At 36.3% G+C, this 25,862-nt stretch overlaps 1 protein-coding gene across 1 annotated transcript; it reads right to left on the bottom strand.

Annotated features, from left to right (window-relative positions):
* Positions 1-1,111: 1,111 nt before the first annotated feature.
* LOC127840480 (uncharacterized) lies at positions 1,112-25,862 on the bottom strand. The gene is made up of 9 exons (XM_052368900.1): positions 25,798-25,862; positions 21,543-21,735; positions 19,965-19,977; positions 16,924-17,011; positions 16,353-16,528; positions 7,080-7,205; positions 4,360-5,033; positions 1,499-1,604; positions 1,112-1,152 (listed from the first exon to the last, which is right to left on the bottom strand). The coding sequence occupies exons 1-9, from the start codon at positions 25,860-25,862 to the stop codon at positions 1,112-1,114; spliced, it is 1,482 nt and encodes a 493-aa protein (XP_052224860.1).

Below are 25,862 nucleotides of genomic sequence, written 5' to 3'. Positions count from 1 at the left end.
AAGTTTGAGTTTAAATGCTTTAAATCGATAAATGTAAACAACAGGACTAAAGCGCTACAGTATAAAACAAGAATGAATTTAAAGAAAGAAAAAAAAAGTTAACCCCACCTGGGATCGAACCACTGACAATTGTATTATGCACTAACTCTGTCATTTCTAATGATACGTATAACAAAAATATTGAGTGGTGATAATAGCATCATCAGTGTTGCTATAAATATATCCTCGGTAAAATAAACTGCCGCAACACCAGATAATGTAGAAAGTGTCCTCACAGGGTCGACAATTTCCGCTTTAATGATATTTTTCGTTTCAACAAAGTCTCTTCCAAGCAAAATTCAAGTTAAGGCGGAATGTGTCGTCCCTCATGAGCCTGTGTGGACTGCACAGGCTAATCTGGGATGTTACTTTACGCATATGCATTAAACCCCCTTTTCACAAAGCAAGGCCCATTTTTATATTTGTTGGACATTAATTTTTGTTGATTTCCTTAGTTGACCTATCCACGAATTGAAAACAAATACATCATAGAAGGACCGACACAAATTCCCCATGATCTAGTCCAAAATCATAAATCCCTGACTGCATGCTCCATGAACAATAAAGAATTTCATTCCAACAAATATAAATGATTTACATTCACAGTATGTAATTGTAAAGGAAGAAAAATAGATTATTCACTTCTTTGGCCAATAATTTTGATATTGAAATATGAGGAAATTGGCTGACAGGAAGAAAAAATCCAAATGTGCCCTGTTAATTAAATGTTTTCTTCTTTAGGTTGTCTATTTTAACCCTTTCCCTCTCAGAAGCAAAGTGAAAATATCTTTTGCAACCAGGATAAAACCAGAACAGCCCAGAGGTAAGTTTTAGTAACTCACAGTCTGTTCGGATTTTATGCTGTTTGCTGCTAATCAGTAACTAAGGGTTGGAAATGAAACCTTTAAAACTTGGATCTAGTAACAAAGGACTTTAAAATTGAACTTACTGAGGGATAACAAATACGTAACAATATATTTTTAAGTGGTAAAGAGTTAAACAGTTTTTCAGTTATATAACAATAGCAGTATACCCTGCTCTTACTTTTCATGGGTGAGCTGGTTTACCACAACTAATTGCCCACACTTGTTCCAGTAACAGACAGGTGCCCTTCTTGAATGAGAGATAGGAGGTGAATGGTGATAGAAATAATTTCATGACCAATTAGTGCATTACCAAATGAGCTAGCCAAGCTGTATTATAGGAACTGCATTCTGGGTAAACTTTGTTTAATGCCTGTGCATTAAGTTTCTGTAGGGCTAATAAGGAGCCGCACTGTCAGCTTTAATGGTATTTTTTTCTTTTTAAGACTTTTATTTTACGAAAGTCCAGTCTAGGCAGACTGCACAGGCTAGCCTGGGATAACACTTCATGCACATGCATTAAGACCAGTTTTCCCAGAATTAGGTTCAATTAGACTACTAGATCTCAGATTCTTCAGTAATCCCATGATACCCACCTTCCTCGGGCACATCACTGCTACACATTTCCCCCTCGCAGTTCGAACACAACCCCAGCAGCCGATTTTCTTCCGCTAGAGTCACCGACAGAAAGATATTTGCATCCTGTAACAAACCAACAAAATTCTGATTTTTGATACCTACTGCTCCTTGTAAAGACATTACATTTAAGAACCAATCTATCTTTAAACTATCAAAACAGCGATGCAATTAAGTCTCTATTCTGATCACAGCATGATGCAACAAAATGGTGATGCGATAAAATCAAATATAGCTCCAGCGATTATTTACCTTCTTTATTAAGCACCGGAAAACGGCACTTTCCCAATTAGGGAAATACTACAAATTTTCCAATTGATGTAAAAACAATCCCAACTAGAGCTTTGTCACAGACGTGACGAATACCTCCACATGCCGCATTGACACATAATATTTTGCACATCATCTTCACAAAAACAGCTGACACCATGCTCAATTTTTAAAACGCACTAAGTGACCCCTTGACCTAGTTTTTGACCCAGAAAGGCCCATGCTCTAACTTGGCTTTAAGATCATCTCCATAAAACTTCTGACCAAGTTTGGTGAAGATCGGATGTAAACTACTTGAATTAGAGAGCGGACACCATGCTGAATGTTAAAAAAACCCACTTAGTGACCCCGTGACCTAGTTTTAGGCCCTGAATGGCCCATGTTCAAACTTGTCCTAGAGATCATTTAGATAGGATTGGATGAAAACTACTTGAATTAGAGAGCGGACAACATGGTGAGGTTTAAAATGCACTAAGATACCCCGTGACCTAGTTTTTGACCCGGCATAACCCATATTCAAACTTGACCTAGACATCCTCTAGATACAACTTCTGACCAAGTTTGGTGAAGATTGGATGAAAACTACTTGAATTAGAGAGCGGACAACATTGTGATGTTTAAAACTCACTAAGTGACCCCGTGACCTTGTTTTTGACCCGGCATGACCCATATTCAAACTTGCCCTAGACATTATCAAGATACAACTTCTGACCAATTTTTGGTGAAGATTGGATAAAAACTACTTGAATTAGAGAGCGGTCAACATGGTGAGGTTTAAAACACACTAAGTGACCCCGTGACCTAGTTTTTGACCCGGCATGGCTCACGTTCGAACTTGGCCTAGACATCATGTAGATACAACTTCTGACCAAGTTTGGTGAAGATCGGATGAAAACTACTTGAATTAGAGAGCGGACACTTAATACGGACTGACAGACAAGTTCACTCCTTTATACCCCCTAAACTTGTTTGTGGGGGTATAATTAAAGGTTTAGAAAGACTTTTGTCAAGCAATATAAGTCCCCTACCGGCTCCACCATTGTCAGAAATTCCAGATTTTTTAAATATATATTTGTTGCCATAGCAACTATTTTTTTTTATTTAGGAACAAAATGAAATGACGTGCATAATGTCCATATTGCCATCTATCCATGTTTCAAGTTTCATGATTTTTTTTTTTTAAACTTTAAAAGTTATTGCAGGATCTAGAAAACCACCATTTTCAGCTGTATTTCTAGTCTATTTGTTGCCATAGCAACCAGAATTTTTAACGTCGGAACGAAATGAAATGACGTGCATAATGTCCATATTGCCATCTATCTATGTTTGAAGTTACATGAAATAATATTAAGAACTTAAAGTTATCGCAGGATCTAGAAAACCACCATTTTCAGCAGTATGTCTAGTCTGTTTGTTGCCATAGCAACCAAAATTTTTTACGTTGGAACGAAATGAAATGAAGTGCATAATGTCCATATTGCCATCTATCCATGTTTCAAGTTTCATGAAAAAAGATTAAGAACTTTAAAAGTTATCGCAGGATCCAGAAAAACCACCATTTTCAGCAGTACTTCTAGTCTATTTGTTGCCATAGCAACCAGAATTTTTGACGTAGGAACGAACTGAAATGACGTGCATAATATCCATATTGCCATCTATCCATGTTCCAAGTTTTATGAAAATATATTAAGAACTTTTTAAGTTATCGCAGGATCCAGAAAAGTGTGACGGACGGACTGAGACAAAACCATAAGTCCCCTCCGATGAAACCGGTAGGGAACTAAAAAAAGCAATATTTAGTTTGTTTCCCATATGCAGCTCTATGGCTTGAACCTAATTAGATATAATATTGACAACTTAACAACACTTACAAATCAAGTTATCAATTTTATAGAATTTGACAGCAAAAAGTCATATACACCAATTTCCCATTATGACGACTTCACAGCGTGAATTTTCCCATTTTCAGAGGTTTCCGCGCACGTTTTGTTCCCAATTTGGCTAGTACCTGTACTTTTCCCAATTGGGCAAAAAAAATTGCTGAGCTCTAAGAGACCTCCATTCATAAAGCTCAACAGAAAAAAACTGTTAAATATCTTTCAATAAGATCTCATTAGCTTTTGACATCATGGATGTATGCAACACATTATACAATACGGCAATTATATCCTGTTATTGAGTTGATGATGGAAGAAGAAATGGTACTCACTAAGATATAGTTGCTAGATGGATTCTTACTGTCACTGCACTGTGTGATACAGGGTAGATGAGCTACCTATTATTATATTTCTGTCCCTGTATCGTACTCTACAGGGTCAGTAAGAAGTCATGACACTAATATTATAACATAATGAAGAATAACAATTCTACCAAATTTCACACATAAAGATTATTTATAAAGAAAACGTCTGAAAAGTTCACAACAGTACAGCAAAAGATTTTCACTTTCTTTGTTTACTGCAATAAAAAGCAATATCCTAAAGTGTAAAACAAACTTAACATTAAACACAGCACTTCATAGTGCGATAGACCTATTTTAAATAATCCATACCTTCTCTGGGTTTCCAGTTGACACAAAATTCTCAATCAGTTCAATATGTCCATTGCCTTCTATCGTTACATCTTCGCTCATGGATAGCGATCCACTGGAATCGTCCCTACCATTTAAACAACCCTCATTTGACCCATTCACAGGGGTCAATGTCTCTACACCAGTGTCCCCGAAAATCTCCTTGCGAGGCGACAGAACCTCACTCTTCAAGGGCAGGTAATTCGTTGGACGAGAGATATTCGGGATCTTTCCGATGGGCATTTCAACGGGCGACTGCGGGGTCGTCGAATCAGACCTACTCGACCGCAGGGACAGAGTACTCGAGTAGGGCGACCGTTTTTCTATTCCTCTGTACGCCGAGTATTTCAAGTAGTGACCATACCCACTGACCGCACTGCTGATACGAAGATACGATGGCGTTCTTGTGACGGTGTCAAATGGGAACGCTTCGGAGAAATCGTCAACAACTGTCATTGGTGGTGAACTTGGACTTTTCTCAATACGTCGTTTGTACTCGTCACGTTTCTGTGGACTGTTTACTGGCGTGACAGTCGAGGCTTGGATAAGAGACTCAGTGTTATTTGGTGTCTCTGATTTGCCGTCTGCCGAAACATGGCCATCTCCCACCCTCTCCGAATCTGGTGACAACGGGCTGAGTAGTGTAGATTCATTTGCTGTAAATGCAAAGGAAATAAGAACATCAATTTCATATTTGCAAATGTGTACAAAATACAACAGAAATTGCACATTTGCTTTCTGACAAAGTGTTTAAAATGCACCTAAATTGCTTTCATGTTTGGTTTGACTTGAAGAAAATATATTCTGTGTTTTTTTCATCTACGAAAAACATAGAATAGAATGATTAAGTTATATCATTATTAAGTCAAGGGTAACTAATCTGGATCTTAACACATAAAAGCTCTTGTACTTGGTATCTGCATAAAACTATTGTGACATGACATTTTTATCAAGAGCACCACGGGTGCCACGCTCGGCTACGGGTGCAGTTTTGAATAAATGAAAGCTTGTCAGATATTTTGTTTGTAAGGTCACAGTGACCTTGACCTTTGACCTAGTGACCCAAAAATGGGTGTGGCGTGTAGAACTCATCAAGGTGCATCTACATATAAAGATTAAAAGTTGTAGGTGGAAGCAATTTGATTTTTGAGCCAATGTTCAAAACCTTAACAAAATGTTACAGTTTAAGCACGATGCGGACGTCGGACAACACGTTGAGCTGGCTATGACAATACCTCGGGTTTTCTCTGAAAACGCCGAGCTAATAAAAGTGTATAAATATTACAGCGAAATTTGAATTGGTTAATTATCCAACATACACAGATTCAGCACAATACCTCTAACTAATATGCCATAATCTTGCCATGAAAACATGTACAATCTTGTAATTTTCCATTAATAAACAGTTTAATCGAAGAAGAAATCTTATTCAAGTATGCAATTACTTGTACATGCTTTTACAATTAAGAACAGGACGTCTTTAAAGACAGTTGTTTTTAGAAAATAGTCCAATTTACAACTTGGATAGAGTCCAACATGATGCATCATATTGGCTGCATTCTGTTGTGGAATTAAAACCATTGAATTACAGAAAGAAAACAGCTGCATAACACAAGGAGGTGAATCACCAACATGAGCATCACATAGTAAAAGATACTTCATCTTTCACAATGCTCTAAGGTATATGCAAGGTAGAAGGATTGATATCTGGAAATGTTTAAACGTTGTGAGGTACAAGGCACACACACACACACACACACACACACACACACACAGTAGAATGCTATTTAGTCAACTGAACACATACAGACAGAGGTATCCATAGTCCTTTGTAAAGGAAATAAAAATATGAAACAACGACATGGTGGTAATAATTACCAACAAGAGCATCACATAGCGGGTGCCAATGCTCGGCTGCGGGTGCAGTTTTAATTTTTGTTTAGACGTCACAGTGACCTTGACCTTTGATCTAGTGACCCAAAATGGGAGTGGCATGTAGAACTCATTAATGTGGAGCTACATATGAAATTTCAAAGTTGAAGGTGGAAGCACTTTGATTTTAGAGCAAGTTTTAAGGTTTTAACTCAATGCGGACGAGCTGGCTATGACAATACCTCGGGTTTTCTTCGAAAACAGCAGAGCTAAAAATGTCTTGAAGACCAAGTCAGCTCATAAGGCCAAATTATCAAGGTTTATGAGCACACGTATTATAATAATCAGACCCATCTCCGACGCGCCTTTGGTGGTTGTTATGAATAATGCAATTTATCTTTCGATAATTGGGTTTTGCACATCGAAACAGTTTTCATTTTTTTATTCAATCAGTTCACAAAATTATCATTCATAATTCATATCCTAACTTACCATCTCTTCAGAGACCACAACTGGTTGAACACACTTAGAAGGGTTCAAACCCACAGCATTTGGTAATTGCTGTAAAAAGTGCAGTACAAAGATGTAATATACAATTTACTGATCAGACATTGTGAGGTACAAGGCACACATACACACACACTAGAAACACAATACATACATATAGAGGTATTCACCAAAATGTACACTTTATTTAAGTTGGTAGTTACAATACATACATATAGAGGTATTCACCAAAATGTACACTTTATGTAAGTTGGTAGTTGTGACAAACAAATCTCCACAACAATCCAATGAGAGCTGATCATTTGATACAATACCAGCTTTACCCCTTACGCTCGTCCTTTCTGCTCTGTACTTGTAACCAGATGTGCGTGAAGATGTGTACTTTTCTAACAGTGCATTGGAACTTACAGGTTCAGAGAAAGCTTCTGCATCACCTCCACCTTCATTACCTGTATTAAACAAGGCTATTGTCAAGCAATATGGTACCCTACCAGCTCTACCATTGTCAGAAATTCCACCATTTTCAGATTTTTTTTTGTTGCCACAATTTTGACATAGGAACAAAATGAAATGCCATGCATAATGTCCATACTGCCATCTATCCATGTTCCAAGTTTCATGAAAAAATATTAAGAACTTTTAGAGCAATCACAGGATCCAGAAAACCACCATTTTCAGCAGTATTTCTAGTCTATTTGTTGCCATAGCAACCAGAATTTTTGACGTGGAAACAACATGAAATGACGTGCATAATGTCCATATTGCCATCTATCCATGTTCCAAGTTTCATGACAAAATATTAAGAACTTTTACAGTTATTGCAGGATCCAGAAAAGTGTGACGGACGGATTGACAGACGGAGCGCAAACCATAAGTCCCCTCCGGTGAAACCAGTAGGAAACAATAGAGCATTCTCCTGTCACTTGTGACAAGCATTTAATTTTGACATTTTATGTTGTCTTTACCTCTTGCATTGCTTCCACTGATATACAAAAACGCTATTGACATTAATGCTGTATCAGGGAATACCAGAAGTGCTATAACACTACCATCTTAAGTCAGCATATACTCTATATTTTTACATGATTTACTGTATTCAGTGGGACTCGAACCCACAGCAGCCAGACACCTTGGTTAACAAACAAAATGCATTAAAATATATGGAAGGTATAAGGATTGATATCTGGAAATTTTAAAACCCTGTGAGGTACAAGTAACGCACACACAGTAAAATGCTATTTACTCAACTGAACACATACAGACAGAGGTATCCATAGTCTATTGTAAAGGAAACACAAATGTCGTGAATGCCACGATTTTGTATATACGCAGCATTGATATTGTTATGTAACTTTGCTCCGTCTTTGACCTAGTTATTGTAGCGGGAAAATTGTACTATGTTATATTGCTCCGCCAGACTCCGTCAGGCACTTATCATGTAATTCATGCCTATCTTGCTTTTCATGAGATGTTAGTGAGTTGGCGGGAAATTATTGTATAAATACCACGCCATGTGCTTGGACAGATTAGAATTAGAAAAAGCATTAAAGAAAAAGGATTGTGTGTTAAAGTTTACCTAGACAAGTTGGATTTATTATATTAAAATAGTGTAAAATAAGAAAAGTGAATTTATGCAAAAGATAAGTGATTTGTTGAGAATCAATAACTGGAAATTAAAAGTGATTGAAAGTTGAACCAGTGTCTTGTGTTTACTTATTTAAAGGTCAATGTGGCTAAAGTAAAGAAAGTTCACCACATTGAATGGTCCCGCGAACCGGATATTTTGATTCTCGTGCTGTAAGAAAAGAAAGCGTTTAAAACGTCTTTATTGGACTGAAAGAAAAGGTGTTTTGGACTTTTTGTGTTTCAATAAAAAGGATAGTTGGATTGTTGATTTCCTCAATAGAGTAAGTGTAACTTGATTATTATTTTCATTATATAAAGAAACATGGCTTCTCTTCCATACGTGAAAGGTGTAAGAACTCGCTACAGAAATACACTTACAGAGAAAATTAATTATTGTGCGGAGATTATCAGTTCTAATTTGGATGAAAGTGACATTGAAAGATTAATCACAAATTCAGAGAAGTGTATCAAAATGTTGAAAATGTATGGCGATAAATTAGAACTTCAGTCTGAAAAGCTTGCTTGTGCTATGGCAGAGGCCCAGCCTGAAAACTCCAAAGAATTGGAACGAGTTGCAGATGAGGATATGAAGTTGTGTTCTGAAGCTTCAGACAGTGTTATGGAATTAGAAGCATTTGTTGAAAAAATGGTGATTCTCAAGAAAAAATCAGATACTGATCAGGCAGACGGAAAACTTACTCCTTCGGAAAATGAGAGGTTAGTGACTGTGCAAGAACAAATGAAAGATATGATGAATATTCAAATAAACCATCAACAAGAATTCATGGCGTATGTGGAGAAACGAGATAAAGAGAAACGGACTGAATCTTCAGTTAAACTTCCTAAACTGGATTTGAATATGTTTTATGGAAATAAATTACACTGGTGCGAATTCTGGGACGCCTTTGATTGTACCATCCATAGAAACGAAAAGCTATCGGACATAGAAAAGTTCAGTTATCTACAGAGTAAAATTGGCGGTGACGCAAAGCGTGCTATTGCTGGCCTAGCGCGATCAGGAGCAAACTACAAGGTTGCTGTGAAACTGTTACAAGAACGATTTGGGAAAACACAGGAAATCATTGATATTCATTACAAGGAAATGTTGAGTATCCAAGCACCTTCTTATAAAGTGGAGAGTTTGAGATCATTCATGGATACTATTGAAAAGCATCTTCGAAGTCTGGAAGTGTTAGGTGAAAATGTGAACCAGCTTTTGTTCGTTTCAATGATAACAACAAAGATTCCAGAAGGTGTGCTCCGTCAACTTGAAATAAGCAAGGGAGCTGATGTTGAATGGGATGTCAAATCTCTTCGAACACATTTGAGAAATTACATATGTGCTTGTGAAAAATCTAACAAAAATATCCAGGAAAACTATGTTTCAAAGGAACGTGAATTCAATATTCAAAGGTCAGGAAGTAGAAGCAATATACCATTGAACACTCCCAGAGCAGCTTATGGAAACTCACAAACCATAATCAATCCTCGAAGCTCATCATCATTCGTTACAAACGACAAAGAAGCACGCGTTTATACCCAAAGCAGACAGCTTACACCATCGTGTCATTTTTGTGATAATTCACATTGGAGTGACGAGTGTCCGCAGTATAAGACACTTCATGAAAGAAAACAAAAGATCAAAGGACATTGTTATAGGTGTCTGAAAAGTGGACATGTTGCAACCGAATGCAAATCAAATAAGGCGTATGTCTACTGTAATGTGTATAATAGACATCACAGAAGTTTGTGTCCAAAAAGATTTGGTGATAAAAGTGTGAAGGAACAAGCTCATGTTCAATTTGATGAAGATATAAGTGAAGGACCAAATGGGGACACAAAGCAAGAAGGTATGATGGTTTCACACGGAGAGACAGTTTTCATGCAAACTGCAAATACTGAAGTTCAAAATCCGGAAACAAATTCTTCAGTAAGAACAAGGATTCTCCTAGACTGTGGTTCACAACGTACCTACATCACAAAAGATTTAGCAGATAGTCTTGGTCTAAAGTGCGAAGGAACGGAGGAATTGAAAGTGTTCACATTTGGTGGAAGTCAAGCTAAGACAATAAAGACAGATATGACTTCATTAAATCTGAAGTTGAAAAGTGGCAAATACATGAGAATAAGTGCAAATATTGTGCCAGTTATCAGTGGTAATGTGCAAAGGAAGACGCTAGAACCATCCCTCCAAGATTGTTTCAGTCAACTTGTGGAAACATTAGATCTAGCCGATACTCTACCAAATGAAACAGAATCGTCTGCTATTGACATATTGATCGGGAATGATTATTACCTTGATATAGTGCATTCACAAAAAATGGAAGTGTCAGAAGGATTATACCTTCTTAATTCAAAGCTGGGATGGATTTTGAGCGGAAGAACTAAAAGTGCAAGTGAAAGTGACAAGGAGGAAAACTTGCTGATTCTTACATTTGGGAGTCAGCTTTATAACACAAGTGTACTCCAAACAGTTGATAGTGTTGTTCAGACTAAAGTGGACTTAGAGGACTTTTGGAACCTTGAATCCATTGGAGTGAAAAATGAAAATGAAGAAGTGCTGGCAGATGAAATTGTGATGAACAAATTCAAAGATGAAGTTATATTTGAAGATGGAAGGTATCAAGTGACTTGGCCTTGGAAGGACGAAGATTCCGACTTACCAAGCAATAAACAACTGGCATTTGGTAGACTTAAATCATGTCTTAAGAAGTTGCGAAACAAGCCGGAGTTGTTAAACAAGTATAATTCTATCATTCAGGAGCAACTAGTAAAAGGGATCATTGAAAAAGTGCCTGAAAATAAATCAAGTGAACGCATTCATTACATACCGCATCATGGTGTTGTGACTCCAGATAAGACTACAACAAAACTCAGGATCGTATATGATGCCTCAGCAAAAGTGTCAAAGGAAAGTACAAGTTTGAACGAATGTCTTTATAGAGGACCGGTTTTGCTCCAAGACTTGTGCGGTCTTCTCATGAGATTCCGTTTGCACAAAGTAGCCTTAGTTTCAGACATTGAGAAGGCATTTTTGCAGATTGGTCTGCAGCCATCTGAACGCGATGTGACACGATTCTTCTGGGTTAATGATATAAAGGACCCAAGTGTTGGATATGACAACTTGGAAGAGTACAGATTCTGTCGTGTTCCTTTTGGGATAGTTTCCAGTCCATTCTTATTGGGAGCAACAGTGGAAACACACCTTGACTCATATGGAACACCTATTGCGGAGCAATTAAAACGTGATATTTATGTAGATAATATCATTACTGGAGCAAGCAGTGACAAAAAAGGCATCGAGATCTACCAAAAAGCAAAGTGTATGTTCAATGAAGCATCGATGAATTTAAGGGAATGGTTATCTAATAGTGATCTGGTGAATGAAAGTATACCATCTCCTGACAGAGCGGTGTTAAAAGAAACACATGTTTTAGGTCATACATGGAATCATAAGACTGATACCTTGTCGTTACAGAAAATCAAAGAGACAGATGTACCAATAACAAAGAGGAATGTTCTTAAGACAGTCGCTTCTGTTTTTGATCCAATGGGATTGTTCTCACCTGTTCTATTGCGAGGAAAGCTTCTCATTCAAGAATTGTGGAAAAGAGGTGTAGAGTGGGATGAGGAGATTGAAGATATTGTGATTGAGAATCAATGGAAAGAGCTCAAAAAGGATCTTGAGAACATAAGTGACTACAAAGTTGAAAGAAATTTATCAGTTGATTACAAAGATGTTATATACAGATTGCTGTGTTTCTGTGATGCATCAAAACGCTCATATTCGGCAGCAGTTTACCTTCACCAGGAAAGTGCAAATTCATCCAAGTTGGATTTAGTGTTTGCGAAAACACGCCTTGCTCCTGTAAAAGAAATGACAATACCAAGGTTGGAGCTAATGGCTGTGTTAATTGGAGTCAAATATTTACAATTCGTGAAGAGTCAATTAAAGCTGCATATTGTGGAAGAATATTTGTGGAGTGACTCCCAGGTTGCAATTGCATGGATAAACAGTGACAAAAGTTTGCCTGTATTTGTGAAAAATAGAGTGGAGGAGAGTAAAAAGCATGGGCATGTACATATTAGATACATAAATACGAAAGCAAATCCTGCTGATGTTGCTACTCGGGGATCAAGTACGAAAGATTTAAGTGAGAACAAACTGTGGTGGAAAGGACCTACGTTGTTCAGTGAAAATTCAGGCGAATGGAATCTTGAGTGTGAATTAGGAATATGTGATTTATCAAACGCTGAACAAAGAAGCAACAGTGAGTCATGCGTATTGACGGAAGTCAGTGTTGTTATTGTAGAAGACGATCCACCATTTGGAATGGATATCGAGAGATTTTCTTCCTTAGGAAAGCTGTTGAAGGTTACGGCACTTGTGTTATTATTCATACGAAAACTTAGGAAAATTCGGTGCAAAAGTAGACGAATTAAAAGTGGAGATATTCAAGAAGCTGAAAGCATGTGGATACGTTACATACAAAGAAAACATTACCACAAGGATTATATTGCTATACTTGCAAAGAAATCAACTCAGTTACAGAAGCAACTGGGATTGTATATTGATGATAATGGGATGATTCGGTGCAGAGGGAGACTTGACAATTCGTGTATGGTTGAAGGGGCGAGACGCCCGATGATTCTACCACACAGTGAACGTTTTACTAAGTTAGTTATAGAACAAAATCACAAAGAGTGTTTGCATTCAGGAGTTTCCCAAACTTTAGCCAAAACGAGACAGAAATTTTGGATAATACATGGTCGATCTGCAGTGAAAACAACTTTAAGATCATGTAAAGTATGCACTCGCTTTGAGGGAGGTCCTTACAGGATGCCTCCGATGCCAGATCTCCCGAGTACAAGGGTGAACGAATATCCAGCATTCTCGAAAACAGGACTCGATTATCTTGGTCCACTACAGATAAAGACCAGTGAAGGATTCAAAAAAGTTTGGATATGTTTGTTTACGTGCATGACACCACGTGCTATTCACTTAGAGGTTATTCAGGATATGACTTCGGAGGAGTTTCTTCTTGGATTTAGACGGTTTGTGTCACAACGTGGTGTACCCTCAGAAGTGTTGAGTGATAACGCAGCTCAATTTAAACTTTCAAAACAAGTTATCGAAGATGTTTGGAATAATGTGGTTCAAAGTGTAGATGTTCATTCGTATGTGTCAACAAATGGAATAAACTGGAAATTCATTGTGGAACTTGCACCATGGATGGGTGGTTTTTATGAAAGACTAGTGGGAGTTGTGAAACGTTCAATGCGCAAGTCAATTGGTAGACGATTGTTAACAATGATTCAGTTACAAACTCTCATCAAGGAAGTTGAATCAACAGTGAATTCTCGACCATTAGTGTATGTGGAAGATGACGTAAATTCAAATATTCCCCTCTCTCCAAACCATTTTTTGACTCTAAACCCAATCACTGGAATTCCAGAACTGGATTCAGTATGTCAGGATGAGGATTACAACCCAAGTGAAAGTTCGAAAAATAAATTGTTGAAAATATGGAAGAAAGGACAAAAGACGTTAAATGAGTTCTGGCGGATTTGGCGTGAGGAATACCTTACTAGCTTGAGAGAACGTTACCAAACACAACTGAAATCAGGAAAAGTGTTTTCCAAGTCTAGCCCAAGTGAAGGTGACATTGTTCAGATCAAAGATAATGTGGCTAGAGGGAGCTGGAAACTTGGTCGAGTCGTCAAACTGGTGAAAAGCAGGGACGGTAGTGTTCGATCAGCGAAAGTGAAACTGCCGTCAAAGACTGTTATTGGAAGACCGTTGAACCTGTTGTACCCGTTGGAATGCAGTGGTTCTAAGAACAAATCGAGCGACGACAACAACATTATTCCGGATGAACCAGACAATGCCATTCAAAGACCACGATCTCAAAGACAATCAGCAAAATATGCTACAACTGAAATCAAGAAACTCTTTGACAATGAAAATAGAAAGAAACACTAGTGAAATGTGATTAATTTTCAATATTGAATAGGTCTTTCATGAGACGATTTATGTTAAAATACGTAGTAAAAGGTAAAGAAGAAATGGACTTGCATAAAATGTAATATTGTGTATATTTAATGAAAGTATCATTTTACATTTGTTTAAAATATGTGTTCATTTTGTCGGCGGGAATGTCGTGAATGCCACGATTTTGTATATACGCAGCATTGATATTGTTATGTAACTTTGCTCCGTCTTTGACCTAGTTATTGTAGCGGGAAAATTGTACTATGTTATATTGCTCCGCCAGACTCCGTCAGGCACTTATCATGTAATTCATGCCTATCTTGCTTTTCATGAGATGTTAGTGAGTTGGCGGGAAATTATTGTATAAATACCACGCCATGTGCTTGGACAGATTAGAATTAGAAAAAGCATTAAAGAAAAAGGATTGTGTGTTAAAGTTTACCTAGACAAGTTGGATTTATTATATTAAAATAGTGTAAAATAAGAAAAGTGAATTTATGCAAAAGATAAGTGATTTGTTGAGAATCAATAACTGGAAATTAAAAGTGATTGAAAGTTGAACCAGTGTCTTGTGTTTACTTATTTAAAGGTCAATGTGGCTAAAGTAAAGAAAGTTCACCACAACAAATATCAAACAACAACATTGAGGTAATACTGACCAACAAGAGTGCAACACTGTCACAACATACGCCTGTTTGAAGGATTTGGAAAACCATGCTAAATGCTTGAAATGAAACCTCCTGTCCTAGTTTTTGACCTGATATGACCCATATTTGAACTTGACCTAGATATAATTTGGACACAACTTCTGACCAAATTTGGTGAAGATCTGATGAAAACTACTTCAATTAGGGAGCAGACACCATGATAAATCCTTGAAATGCACTAAGTGACCCCGTGACCTAGTTTGTGACCTGGCATGACCCATATTCGAACTTGACCTAGATATTGTTTAGATACAACTTGTGACCAAATTTGGTGAATATCAGATGAAAACTTCTTCAATTAGAGAGCAGACACCATGCTAAAAGCATGAAATGCACTAAGTGACCCCATGACCTGGTTTCTAACCCTGCATGACCCAAAAATTTCAACTTGACCTAGCTATCATTTAGACACAACTTCCGACCAAATTTGATGAAGATCGGAGGAAAACTACTTCAATTAGAGAGCGGACACCATGCTTAATCCATGAAATGCATTAAGTGACCTAGTGGCCTAGTTTTTTACCTGGCATGACCCATATTCAAACTTGACCTAGATATTGTCTAGATACAACTTCTGACAAAGTTTGGTGAAGATCGGATGAAAACTATTTGAATAAGAGAGCGGACACTGGTGTAGACGCCACCGCCGCTGCCCGCCCGCCGCCTGACAAGGGTGAAACTATAATACAACCTGTTTTGAAAAGCACAGGCGTATAACAATGTCTTGAAGGCCAAGTCAGCTCATAAGGCCTTATAATCATGGTCTATGAGCACACGTATTATATAAATCAGACCCATCACTGACGCACCTTTGGTGGTTGTTATGAATAATGCATTTTAGCTTTCATTAATTGGGTTTTGCACATCAAAACAGTTTTCATTTCTTTTGATCAAGCAGTTCACAAAATTATCATTCATAAGTCATATCCTAACTAACCATATCTTCAGAGGCCAACGACTGGTTGAACACACTCAGAAGGGTTCAAACCCACAGCATTTAGTTATTGCTGTCAAAAGTGCAGTACAATGATGTAATATATACAATTTACTGAACAGACATTGTGAGGTACGAGGCACACACACAAGAAACACAGTACATACATATAGAGGTATTCACCATTCATACAATGACAGACAGACAGGCCAAAATCAATATATCCCCGATCATTCGATCCGGGGGCATAAAAATACACATTGTACGGTAATCAGACAAATTTTATTCACAGAATCCTGCTAATGTATGAAGATACTCCCTATCTGACTATGAATACCATGGATGTGCTGTGGCTCCTCCTCCAGATGCAAAGTTTCCAGTTTGGGTTCCTCGTTGTGGACCACCGTGTCATAGGGGAACACATCCTCTTTCACATCATCCACTTCCTCGGGCTCAGACTTGGGACTGGATGGTGTCTCCACCTGCTCCTCTTCAAGAAGACCCGTGCCATTGCTGCAATAACAGGAGATTTATATCAATATGATAAATTCTGAAAGTGGAAATACTTATGCCAGTCCTGCCCAATACATGTAAGTGGCAGAAAGAATTAAAGGATATATTGTAAAATAATAGTGTTCTATCTAGGCCTTTTTTAAGATTATGAACAAAATAAAAAGAACTAACATAGTTCCTTTTTTGACATAAACTTTATATAAGATATAACTTCAAATGAAATGTTCAGACTAGCATAACAACATAACAAATGACACCATGAGATTGTTACTTTTTTGTTGTATATTCTGGCTTTATCTTTGTTGGAAAATTGTATAAATTCCATCTAAATAATATTTGCAGAAAAGTCATAAATATATGCACATTTTGCTTTATAAAAACATGTATGTTATTACCTCAGATGAGCATGGTTGTCATAGAACTGTTGGGTATCCTGGATAAGCTCAGTCTGGGCACCACCATCCAATATCTCACCCTCAGAATCTTCAAGAAATATGTACACGTGTCAGGGCAATCAAAGAAATTACCAAGCTTGAAGACTAGAGAATGTGACATAACTAGGAAGAAAACCATCAATTGTAATGTGAAATAGGGAATTTTCTGGAACTGTGTAAAATACTAAAACATATATTTATTCATTAATGATTATTATTTTACATCCATGTATACATATATTTTTATAATACATATTTTAAATGCATCCAATTCGGTTTCTTGAATGTAAGTGATGATAAACATTACATGGCCAATCTTTTGTCTGATTTTGTGCAATTTTTTTCCAGTTAAACCTAAAAAAGAAAATAGTCAACTAATGAAATGGGCTGTCAGTTGTAGTGGCAGCCATTGTATGAATCGTTAAAAAACACTTTACTGCTTCAGGTCACTGTGACCTTGACCTTTGAACTAGTGACCTGAAAATCAATAGGGGTCATCTGCCAGTCAAAATCAATGTACATATGAAGTTTCATGAACCTAGGCATAAGTGTTCTTGAGTTATCATCCGGAAACCATATTACTGTCAGGGCCCTCAATCTATCAAATCTGCCGCCGAATTTCGGCGGCAGTCCCCCACCTGAAAAGTATTCTTTTTTCCCCTTTTGGGGGGAAAAATTCCCCCTAAAAAAATAGAAAGATGTGTCTCATGATTATTATATCTCAATTCTATTTCAATTTAATCTTTCAAACATACTTTATTATGAAAAATGCAATGAATATAGTGCAAACATGTACAAATGTAATAATGAGAGAGTAAGTAAAAAAAATCCCCAAAAAAGGGACACGCCCCGAAAATTCCCCCTCCTAAGGGCTGCGGACCCCTTCCCTCAAAGTATATGTAGTGTGAGGGCCCTGACTATTTCGAGTCACTGTGACCTTGACCTTTGACCTAGTGACCTGAAAATCAATAGGGTTCATCTGCCAGTCATGACCAATGTACCAATGAAGTTTCGTGATCCTAGGCAAAAGCGTTCTTGAGTAATCATCCGGAAACCATTTGGTGGACGGACCTACTGACGGACGGACCGACATGTGCAAAAAATGGAAGTTTGACATTCTATTCCAAGAAATACTTTTACTCATACTATTAGCTTTTGGATAGCAAACTGCCTGATACATCTTGCAGCATGTATCATTGCATATTGAATTTGAGTTTCAAGATATTTGCTCATTAACAGCTATGCAAATAAAGATTTTTGAAAGTATATGTGTAACTTGCAATGACAGTAACAATTTTTTCCAAACTTAAACTGCTGAACATGTAAGCAAACAAGAGCTGTCAGAAGACAGCGCGCTCCTCTATTCGAGTGCTTGATAACGTAAGCCATAATGGGGAAATTGTTCATATTCAATAAGGTCAAGGTAATATAGTCATATTCTAAGTGGAAAAGGACCATAATTCAAACATATTGATCGCTTATGTTTTAAAGAAGTTATACTTTATATATGATTCTGAGTTCAGGTATATTTTCCACAATCTATTGAACATTTGTAAAGACATAAAAAAACTAATATGAGTTTATTTCAAGTTTGAGCAGGATGGTTGGACAGTCCTTCAAAAATTAAATAAATAATTATTGAGTTTTGTTTCCATGTGGCATGTTTAAAAAAAATTCAATTGAGAGGGGGTATAATGTGGGTGTGTGGTCATTTCAGATGATCTTTCAAAAATAAGAAACAAAAGGGAAAAAATATAAAAAAAATTGGGGGCGGGGGGATTCTGGGGTGGGGCGTGGGGGATGGTTTGGGTGGAGTCCATTGCGTTATGTCAGGTAAGTGTTGTTTTGTCAAAGTATGAATCAAATCTGATCATAAATAAAGAAGTTATGGCAATCTAAGCATAATTTATTAATTATGTACCATCATGAATAGTAAGAATGTATTTGAAGTTTGAAAGCAATAGCCTTGATACGTTAGAAGTAAAGTGGATTTAAACACAAAATTTAACAAAATATTCAAAGTTACTAAGACAAAAAAGGGCCATAATTCCGTTAAAATGCCAACCAGAGTTATGCAACTTGCCCTGTACAGTCCCCTTATGATAGTTAGCGAGTGTTCCAAGTCTGAAAGCAATAGCTATGATACTTCTGGAGTAAAAATGGACAAAAACACAAAACTTAACCAAATGTTCAATAAAATAAGTATAAAAGGGGCCATAATTCTGTCAAAATGCCAGTCAGAGTTACATATCTTTGTCTGCACAGTCCCCTTATGATAGTTAGTAAGTGTGGCAAGTATAAAGCAATAGCTTTGATACTTTAGGAATAAAGTGGAACTAAACACAGAACTTAACCAAATTTTCAATTGACTAAGTATAAAAAGGGAACATAATTCTTACAAAATGCTTGATACAGTTGTCTGCTCTTGTTAATAGATTGGGGTCATGTTGGTAAAGAAGTATGCAAAATATGAAAGCAATATGTCAAGGAACATATAAAATATTTGAGGTGGTACGCAAACTTTAACATAGATTTATCAATAATATGAATATTCTAAGTGCAAAAAGGGCCATAATTCTTACAAAATTCTTGTTACAGTTGTCTGCTCGTGTTTATAGATTGGGGTCATGTTGGTAAAGAAGTATGCAAAATATGAAACTAATATGTCAAGGGACATGGAAAATATTTGAGGTGGTACACAAACTTTAACATAGATTTATCAATTATATGCATATTCTAAGTGAAAAAAGGGCATAATTCTTACAAAATGCTTGATACAGCTGTCTGCTGTTGTTTATAGATTAGAGTCATGTTGGCAAAGAAGCATGCAAAATATAAAAGCAATATGTCAAGGGACAATATATTTGAGGTGGTACACAAACTTTAACATTTCAACGCTCACGCTAACGCTGACGCCGGGGTGTGTAGGATAGCTCCACTATATATATTTCATATATAATAGTCAAGCTAATAAAAAAAACCAGCTAAACATGAACACTTACTACATTTTCCTCTCTGTAAAATGAATATAACAACAATCAACACACAAACAACTACAGCTTTGTCACAGAGGTGACGAATACCCCACATGCCGCTTTGACACAGAATATTTTGCATGTTCAAGTTGTCTTCACATAAAACAGCAAACACCATGCTCAATGTTTAAAAAGCACTAAGTGACCCTGTGACCTAGTTTTTGACTAGGTATTGCCCATATTCGAACTTGACCTAGACATCATCTATTTACAACATCTGACCAAGTTTGGTGAAGATTGGATAAAAACAACTTGAATTAGAGAGCGGACACTGCATACAGGCCGACCGACCGACAGACAGACTGACAAGCTCACTCCTATATACCCCCCGAAATTTAGTTTGTGGGGGTATAATAAAGGCTAAACTTAACATGTTTAATTGAATTATGCTTAGTTCATACTATATTGTATGTTTGTTTTGGTTTTAATGCCATAACAGACTTATTTACAGTGAATCATATTAAAGGCCTCGTCACAGGGCTTTGTTTCCTTCTGTGAGAATGGCTGTCTTTCAAAATTTTGGGAAAGTCGCGACTCAAATTTTCACAATTTCAAGAAGTTCGCGACTCAAACTTTCACAATATCAAGAAGTTTGAGACTCTTATTTATACACATTTAAAATGTTTGCGCCTCAATTTTTCACAATTTTGAACAGTTCGCAACCGATGTTTTTCACAAAATGGGGGGTGGGGGGGGGCAAGGCTGCTTCACAAAAACAGGGAAAAAAGCCCTGCGTCAGTCACACAGAATCTACATGGATTTTATTCACCAGCAAACTCCTTTCAATTTTTGTAAGCAACTAGCTGAAACACTACACAACTTAAATCTGTTGTGGGAGTGAATTATATCTTACAATATCTGTTTCAACTCGCCATGTCTGGGATCAAAGACTGAACCTTCAGTTTGTATATCTTAACTTTTTTCAGTTTTTTACAAAATACATATATACATTATGGAGCAGTGAGCCACAAAAGACGCTTTGACTGTTTACCAAAAGTGGAAAAGCGCTCAGTAGTTGACCAGGAGGTTTTAGGTTTGAGCCCTGAACCGCTTAATAATGTCAAAGTTTTCTTTGAATAAGGAAATTAATCTAGATTGCACAGTGGACAGTATTAAAAATTAGTTAACTACCGTTTTTTTTAAATAATCAGCAGCAAATCAATATCTAAATATCCGACTTTCATTATTTTTTAGAAATATGAAGAAAGAATTATTTCATAACTGCAAGTACATATTAAGAAGGTCATCTTCTGATGAAATTGGTGTGTTAGAGCACTTAGACCCATATTTATCCTAACAAGTGCCATTTTAGTTTAATAAATGAATAAATTTGACCTAATTGGATAACTTCCTATTTCTTAACTCCTTAACTCATATATAACTTGAAGACACAACCATCAAGAACAACAACAAACACTTATTATAATGGAAATCCATTATTCAATTTCTGAATCTTATTACCTTACAGGAGAATAATACTATTCACATTTTGTAATTCAGTTTAAATTATTTTAAATGATCCAGGCCTGATGCCTATAACATTACCTTTTTTCTCCACGGATATGGTCCGACTCCATAGTTATACAAAATTTCTTCTCCGCTCTCGATATCTCTGAGGGCTTGAAAAAATAGTTCTGGTTTCCCTTTAGAGTCATCAACCTTGACTTTGAAGTTCGGTTTACAATGGTCATCATTGACCAAACGTCCGAAGGATCCATCGTCAGTTGTAGAATCAATCCTGCAGTCAATTTAACATAAATAACAAAAATTTCTATACACAAAAGTATGATAGACAAACCCAAAATTCAACCCTCACAAAATTTAAGTCAAAGACATGTAACTTGCACTAAATAGTGAATTGATAATTGTCACCAAGTATGATATAAGTTTCAGCTTTGATGTTAAAAAACAATTCCACTGCATGACAATGTCAAGGCCCCTTAAAACTAGAGCTTTGTCACAGACGTGACATATACCCCAATAGTCGCATTGACACAGACTATTTTGCATTGTCTTCACAAAACAAGAGAATCTAATGTATGGAAATTTTTAAGAGTTATTATGCCATTATCATTTATGGCAATTTTGACCTTTGAACTCTTGAATTCTTTTGCATTACACACTGTCCATTGATTGTGAACAAAATTAATGTACAGAGTCATTTTAAAATCTCACAATGAATGACATAGTTATGGCCAAGACAAACTCAAACTCATTTATGGCCATTTTTGACTTTTGAACTCAAAGTGTGACCTTGACCTTGGAGATATTGACGTAATTCTTCCGCGCGACACACCGTCCAATGATGGAGAATACATTTTTCAAATGATTTTTAAATCTCAAAATAAATGATAAAGTTATACCCGGACAAGTATTTGACCTTTGAACTCTAAGTGTGACCTTGATCTTGGAGATATCGACATGACACTGATAATATATGAAACCAATAGATGGTTATAAGGCAACTATACTAACTGATATGTATTATAAGCTCTTGTTGACAATCATATAAATTGGTGTAAATTGAGTTTTATTTGCAAGTTTTTTTTTACCATTATTATCTAAGTCAAAAGGAAGTTTATTCGTAAGTTTAGGGAAATTTAAAACCATTCATAAAGCATATTAAACGTCAACTCAAGAACTCATAACCTTACAAATAATATGCCATATATGTCATTTTCAGAAATTTTCTAGACACAAAAATTACACAGTTTACAGTTACATACCAGTATCTGTTTTCCTTCCATTTAAACTCAAACATGTATTTATCATCGCCCTCTGGCTCTTTTGTACAGAGGTTTCCTTTGTATTTCAGGAAACAGGTGCCTTTGTGAATTTTTGTACTAGTATGTACACATCTTCCTGTGAATAAATATTCAGTTGAAGATACTGAAGTTCTGAGTGTTAGAATGCAAAAATTTAAAATAAATGTCTTTTAATTTTCAAACTTATATTAGCGCTAAAACGTAAAATATAGGTGAGTTGCATTCATGGGTCAGGAGAGACGATGCCAACTCATTTATATTTTCAATACAATTGTGCTAAATTAAAAACTCATGATATGCTTTTGAGTAAATCACATCTTTGGGCACCGGGTATGTTCAACCATTCTGTTACTCTTCATAATTGATCATAATAATGGAGTAAAATGTAATGTTTATGCGTGGGTATGAGACGATGACAAATGACATGACTTTTATCATGTAGATAGCAACCTAATAATGCTCTGTGCTCTAACTATTTCACGCATCTATATGCCAACCGAATGCTGGATACAAAATTATTTTAAAGTAATCAATGAAAATAAGAAAATACTTGAATCAACACATGTGAAATTTCATCTGCGTAATTAATTAGCCAAGTATCAGGTTCTACTTAAGCACACTGTCGGATTTAGGATGTCAACAAGTGCCCATGCAAGCAGGTTAATATACCTTTAACTGTGCTGATTTTGACAAATAAGTCAGCAAGCTGACTTCCGCCCTTTCGTGTTCTTTTTCTTTTACTTACTCTAAGCATCTGAAAAAAAACTTAAGTAACTGTGTACAAGTTGTCAACAGCATGATTGTCAAATAACACAATTTTTCCATGTCAAAAACATCAGTGGGTGGTGTTTTGCCTTGAAATGAGCTTAATATCTTGTGTGTAACTGTAAAAACTAAATCTTTAAGTAAAAGATCATGTACTTTTCTAAGCCTGGCGGCTCTTTGAACAGTTTTATTTGTTTATTTTTCAGATAAATATGTGAAAATTGTTCTGGGATTAAATAATAGTGATAATTTATATTAATTTTATTTGGCAACTTTGCAATTTAAAACAAACTTAAAATACCCTTGTAAAAATAAGATTTACATACGAAAGATTTACCATATGTAAAATAACTCTGCTGCAATGCAGTAACAAAATTAGATTGTATAAAGCTTAACAAAAAATCAGCATTTTTATAACATTTGAAAAATCAAAACTGACTTTATGCACATTTATTGTACTTTGAGTGTTTTTTGCGCTTCCAACGGATTTTCCTTTATGAGATTATTTCACCATCAATTTTGAAACCAATGTTACTAAAAGAACTAACACTTGTTTGGATGGTAAGCCAATCCGTTTCAGACACTTAAAAAGAGGCTTAGAATCAGATTTATTGCACTTACATGTGATACTGTATTTAAAATAGTTGTTCTTGGCATAGGGAATATTAAGTGACTGAGTATTATTTCTCAGTTCCTTAAAATTATCATAATTCTCAGAAGTTTTATAATTTGAATATGAATTTAAAGCTTAATCTCTGGCATTTGCTGGCCGCATCGCGCAGATTTTGGAACGCCGTTATTTGATTGGTTGAAATTGTAAAAAGTTAAAAGGTAAGGTAACAATTGACATTGACAACGGTAAATGGCTGCATTTGACGTTAATCCTTTGCATGCTGGGAAATTTGTCGTCTGCTTAAATGTTGTCTGCTGAATTTCTAAAATTAGCATTTTCTTCGTTTTTTTTCCAAACAATATTATCAGAATAGCAAACAGTTTGGATCCTGATGAGACGCCACGTTCTGTGGCGTCTCATCTGGATCTAAACTGTTTGCAAAGGCCTTTAAAATTCAGTTCCCGCACCGAAAGGGTTAAGAATTATTGTGTGTGAAAACAAGTTGATTTCTTGGCAAATATTTGGAGACCGAGCAAGTTATTGACGTGGATAGTGTTCCTTGGATGTGTTTGATATGAAGACATAGGCAATTTATCGGGGAATGGCTTATTACGTGAAATAAAGGACTCCTCCAGTGTAAACACAAGTGGACAAGCTTAGCTACATCGACCGAATTTTGGACAATGTGACAATTTTGTTCTAATGCGGATTATGTTCGGTAGCTGGCGTATTTCGATAGGTTTACTCTTGTACAATCGACACTGAACTATCGGTCAGATCGACGCCGACCTAGCATTTCTACGAGTTCGAGAAGTATTTTCTTGTAGTTTATGTTGGCAAGTAGCTATTTTGTGGTCACTTTTCGTCACGAGGCAACCTTTCCCAACAAAATGGTACATAGTTTACGAAAATTGACCGCCATTTAGGCAATTAATCGCTTAAAATGTTGATGAAGGTGATTTTTCTGTGTCAAGAGATACCTACCTTGTTCATATAGATCTATATCATATCAGAAAAAAAAAATTCTTTTTGGGTCAATATGATAAAAAATATTGTTTTATGACAAATTGATAGTGTTAAAGTGACTTGGCCACGCGCCCTACACCTGTGGTCCATGTGACCTTGTCTTCATAATTTGAAGACCGAGTCAATAACTTTTTAGAGGACGATTTAATGTTTATTATGTCGGAAATTGAGAACTCACCTTATAGATCAATCTTCGTCTAAACATGCCATTTCAAATATCATTAATGAAAGCGGATCTCAGATTTACTCTCCTTATAAACATATGTACAGCATTGGCATCAGAGATATGAAATACGTAGATGTTTTTCTGAAGTAAATCAGAATGGCAATCAATTTCACGAGCTATGCAAAAATTAAGAATTTGGTCGTATGAATAGTTGTTTTCGGCTAGAAAAAATCCAACTGCTTTACACGTGTTTATAACAAATACCGCCATCTTGTTTTCATACGAGTAATGCCCCCTCCCTATTTTGTATTATTTCTTTTAAGAATTGCATATAACAATATCATTTATGTATGGAGTATATGGCGTGTAAATTACTGTTACTTATTATTACATAAAAACACGACGACATTATTTATTTCTTAAATATTAAATGAACATTCGATGGAAAAAAGTGTGTGTTCCTACCTCGGTATATTGGTCAGCTGAATGCTTCCGGTACGATGGTTCCCGTTTGGTTCTATTCTATCCAT

This window comes from Dreissena polymorpha, chromosome 8, assembly GCF_020536995.1.
Source record: "Dreissena polymorpha isolate Duluth1 chromosome 8, UMN_Dpol_1.0, whole genome shotgun sequence".
In the NCBI taxonomy this organism is placed as follows: domain Eukaryota; kingdom Metazoa; phylum Mollusca; class Bivalvia; order Myida; family Dreissenidae; genus Dreissena; species Dreissena polymorpha.
Note: the sequence above shows the minus strand (reverse complement) of the source record. Positions and strands in the feature narration are given on the sequence as shown.

What these genes read in the sequence shown, in the direction of transcription:
- LOC127840480 (XM_052368900.1), bottom strand. Translation starts at nt 25,862, where the DNA reads ATGGATAGAATAGAACCAAACGGGAACCATCGTACCGGAAGCATTCAG. An exon ending in CAGCTGACCAATATACCGAG is followed by an intron (nt 21,736 to 25,797) that starts GTAGGAACACAC and finishes AATTGACTGCAG; the next exon opens with GATTGATTCTACAACTGACG. An exon ending in GGAGCCACAGCACATCCATG is followed by an intron (nt 7,206 to 16,352) that starts GTATTCATAGTC and finishes TGTTTAATACAG; the next exon opens with GTAATGAAGGTGGAGGTGAT.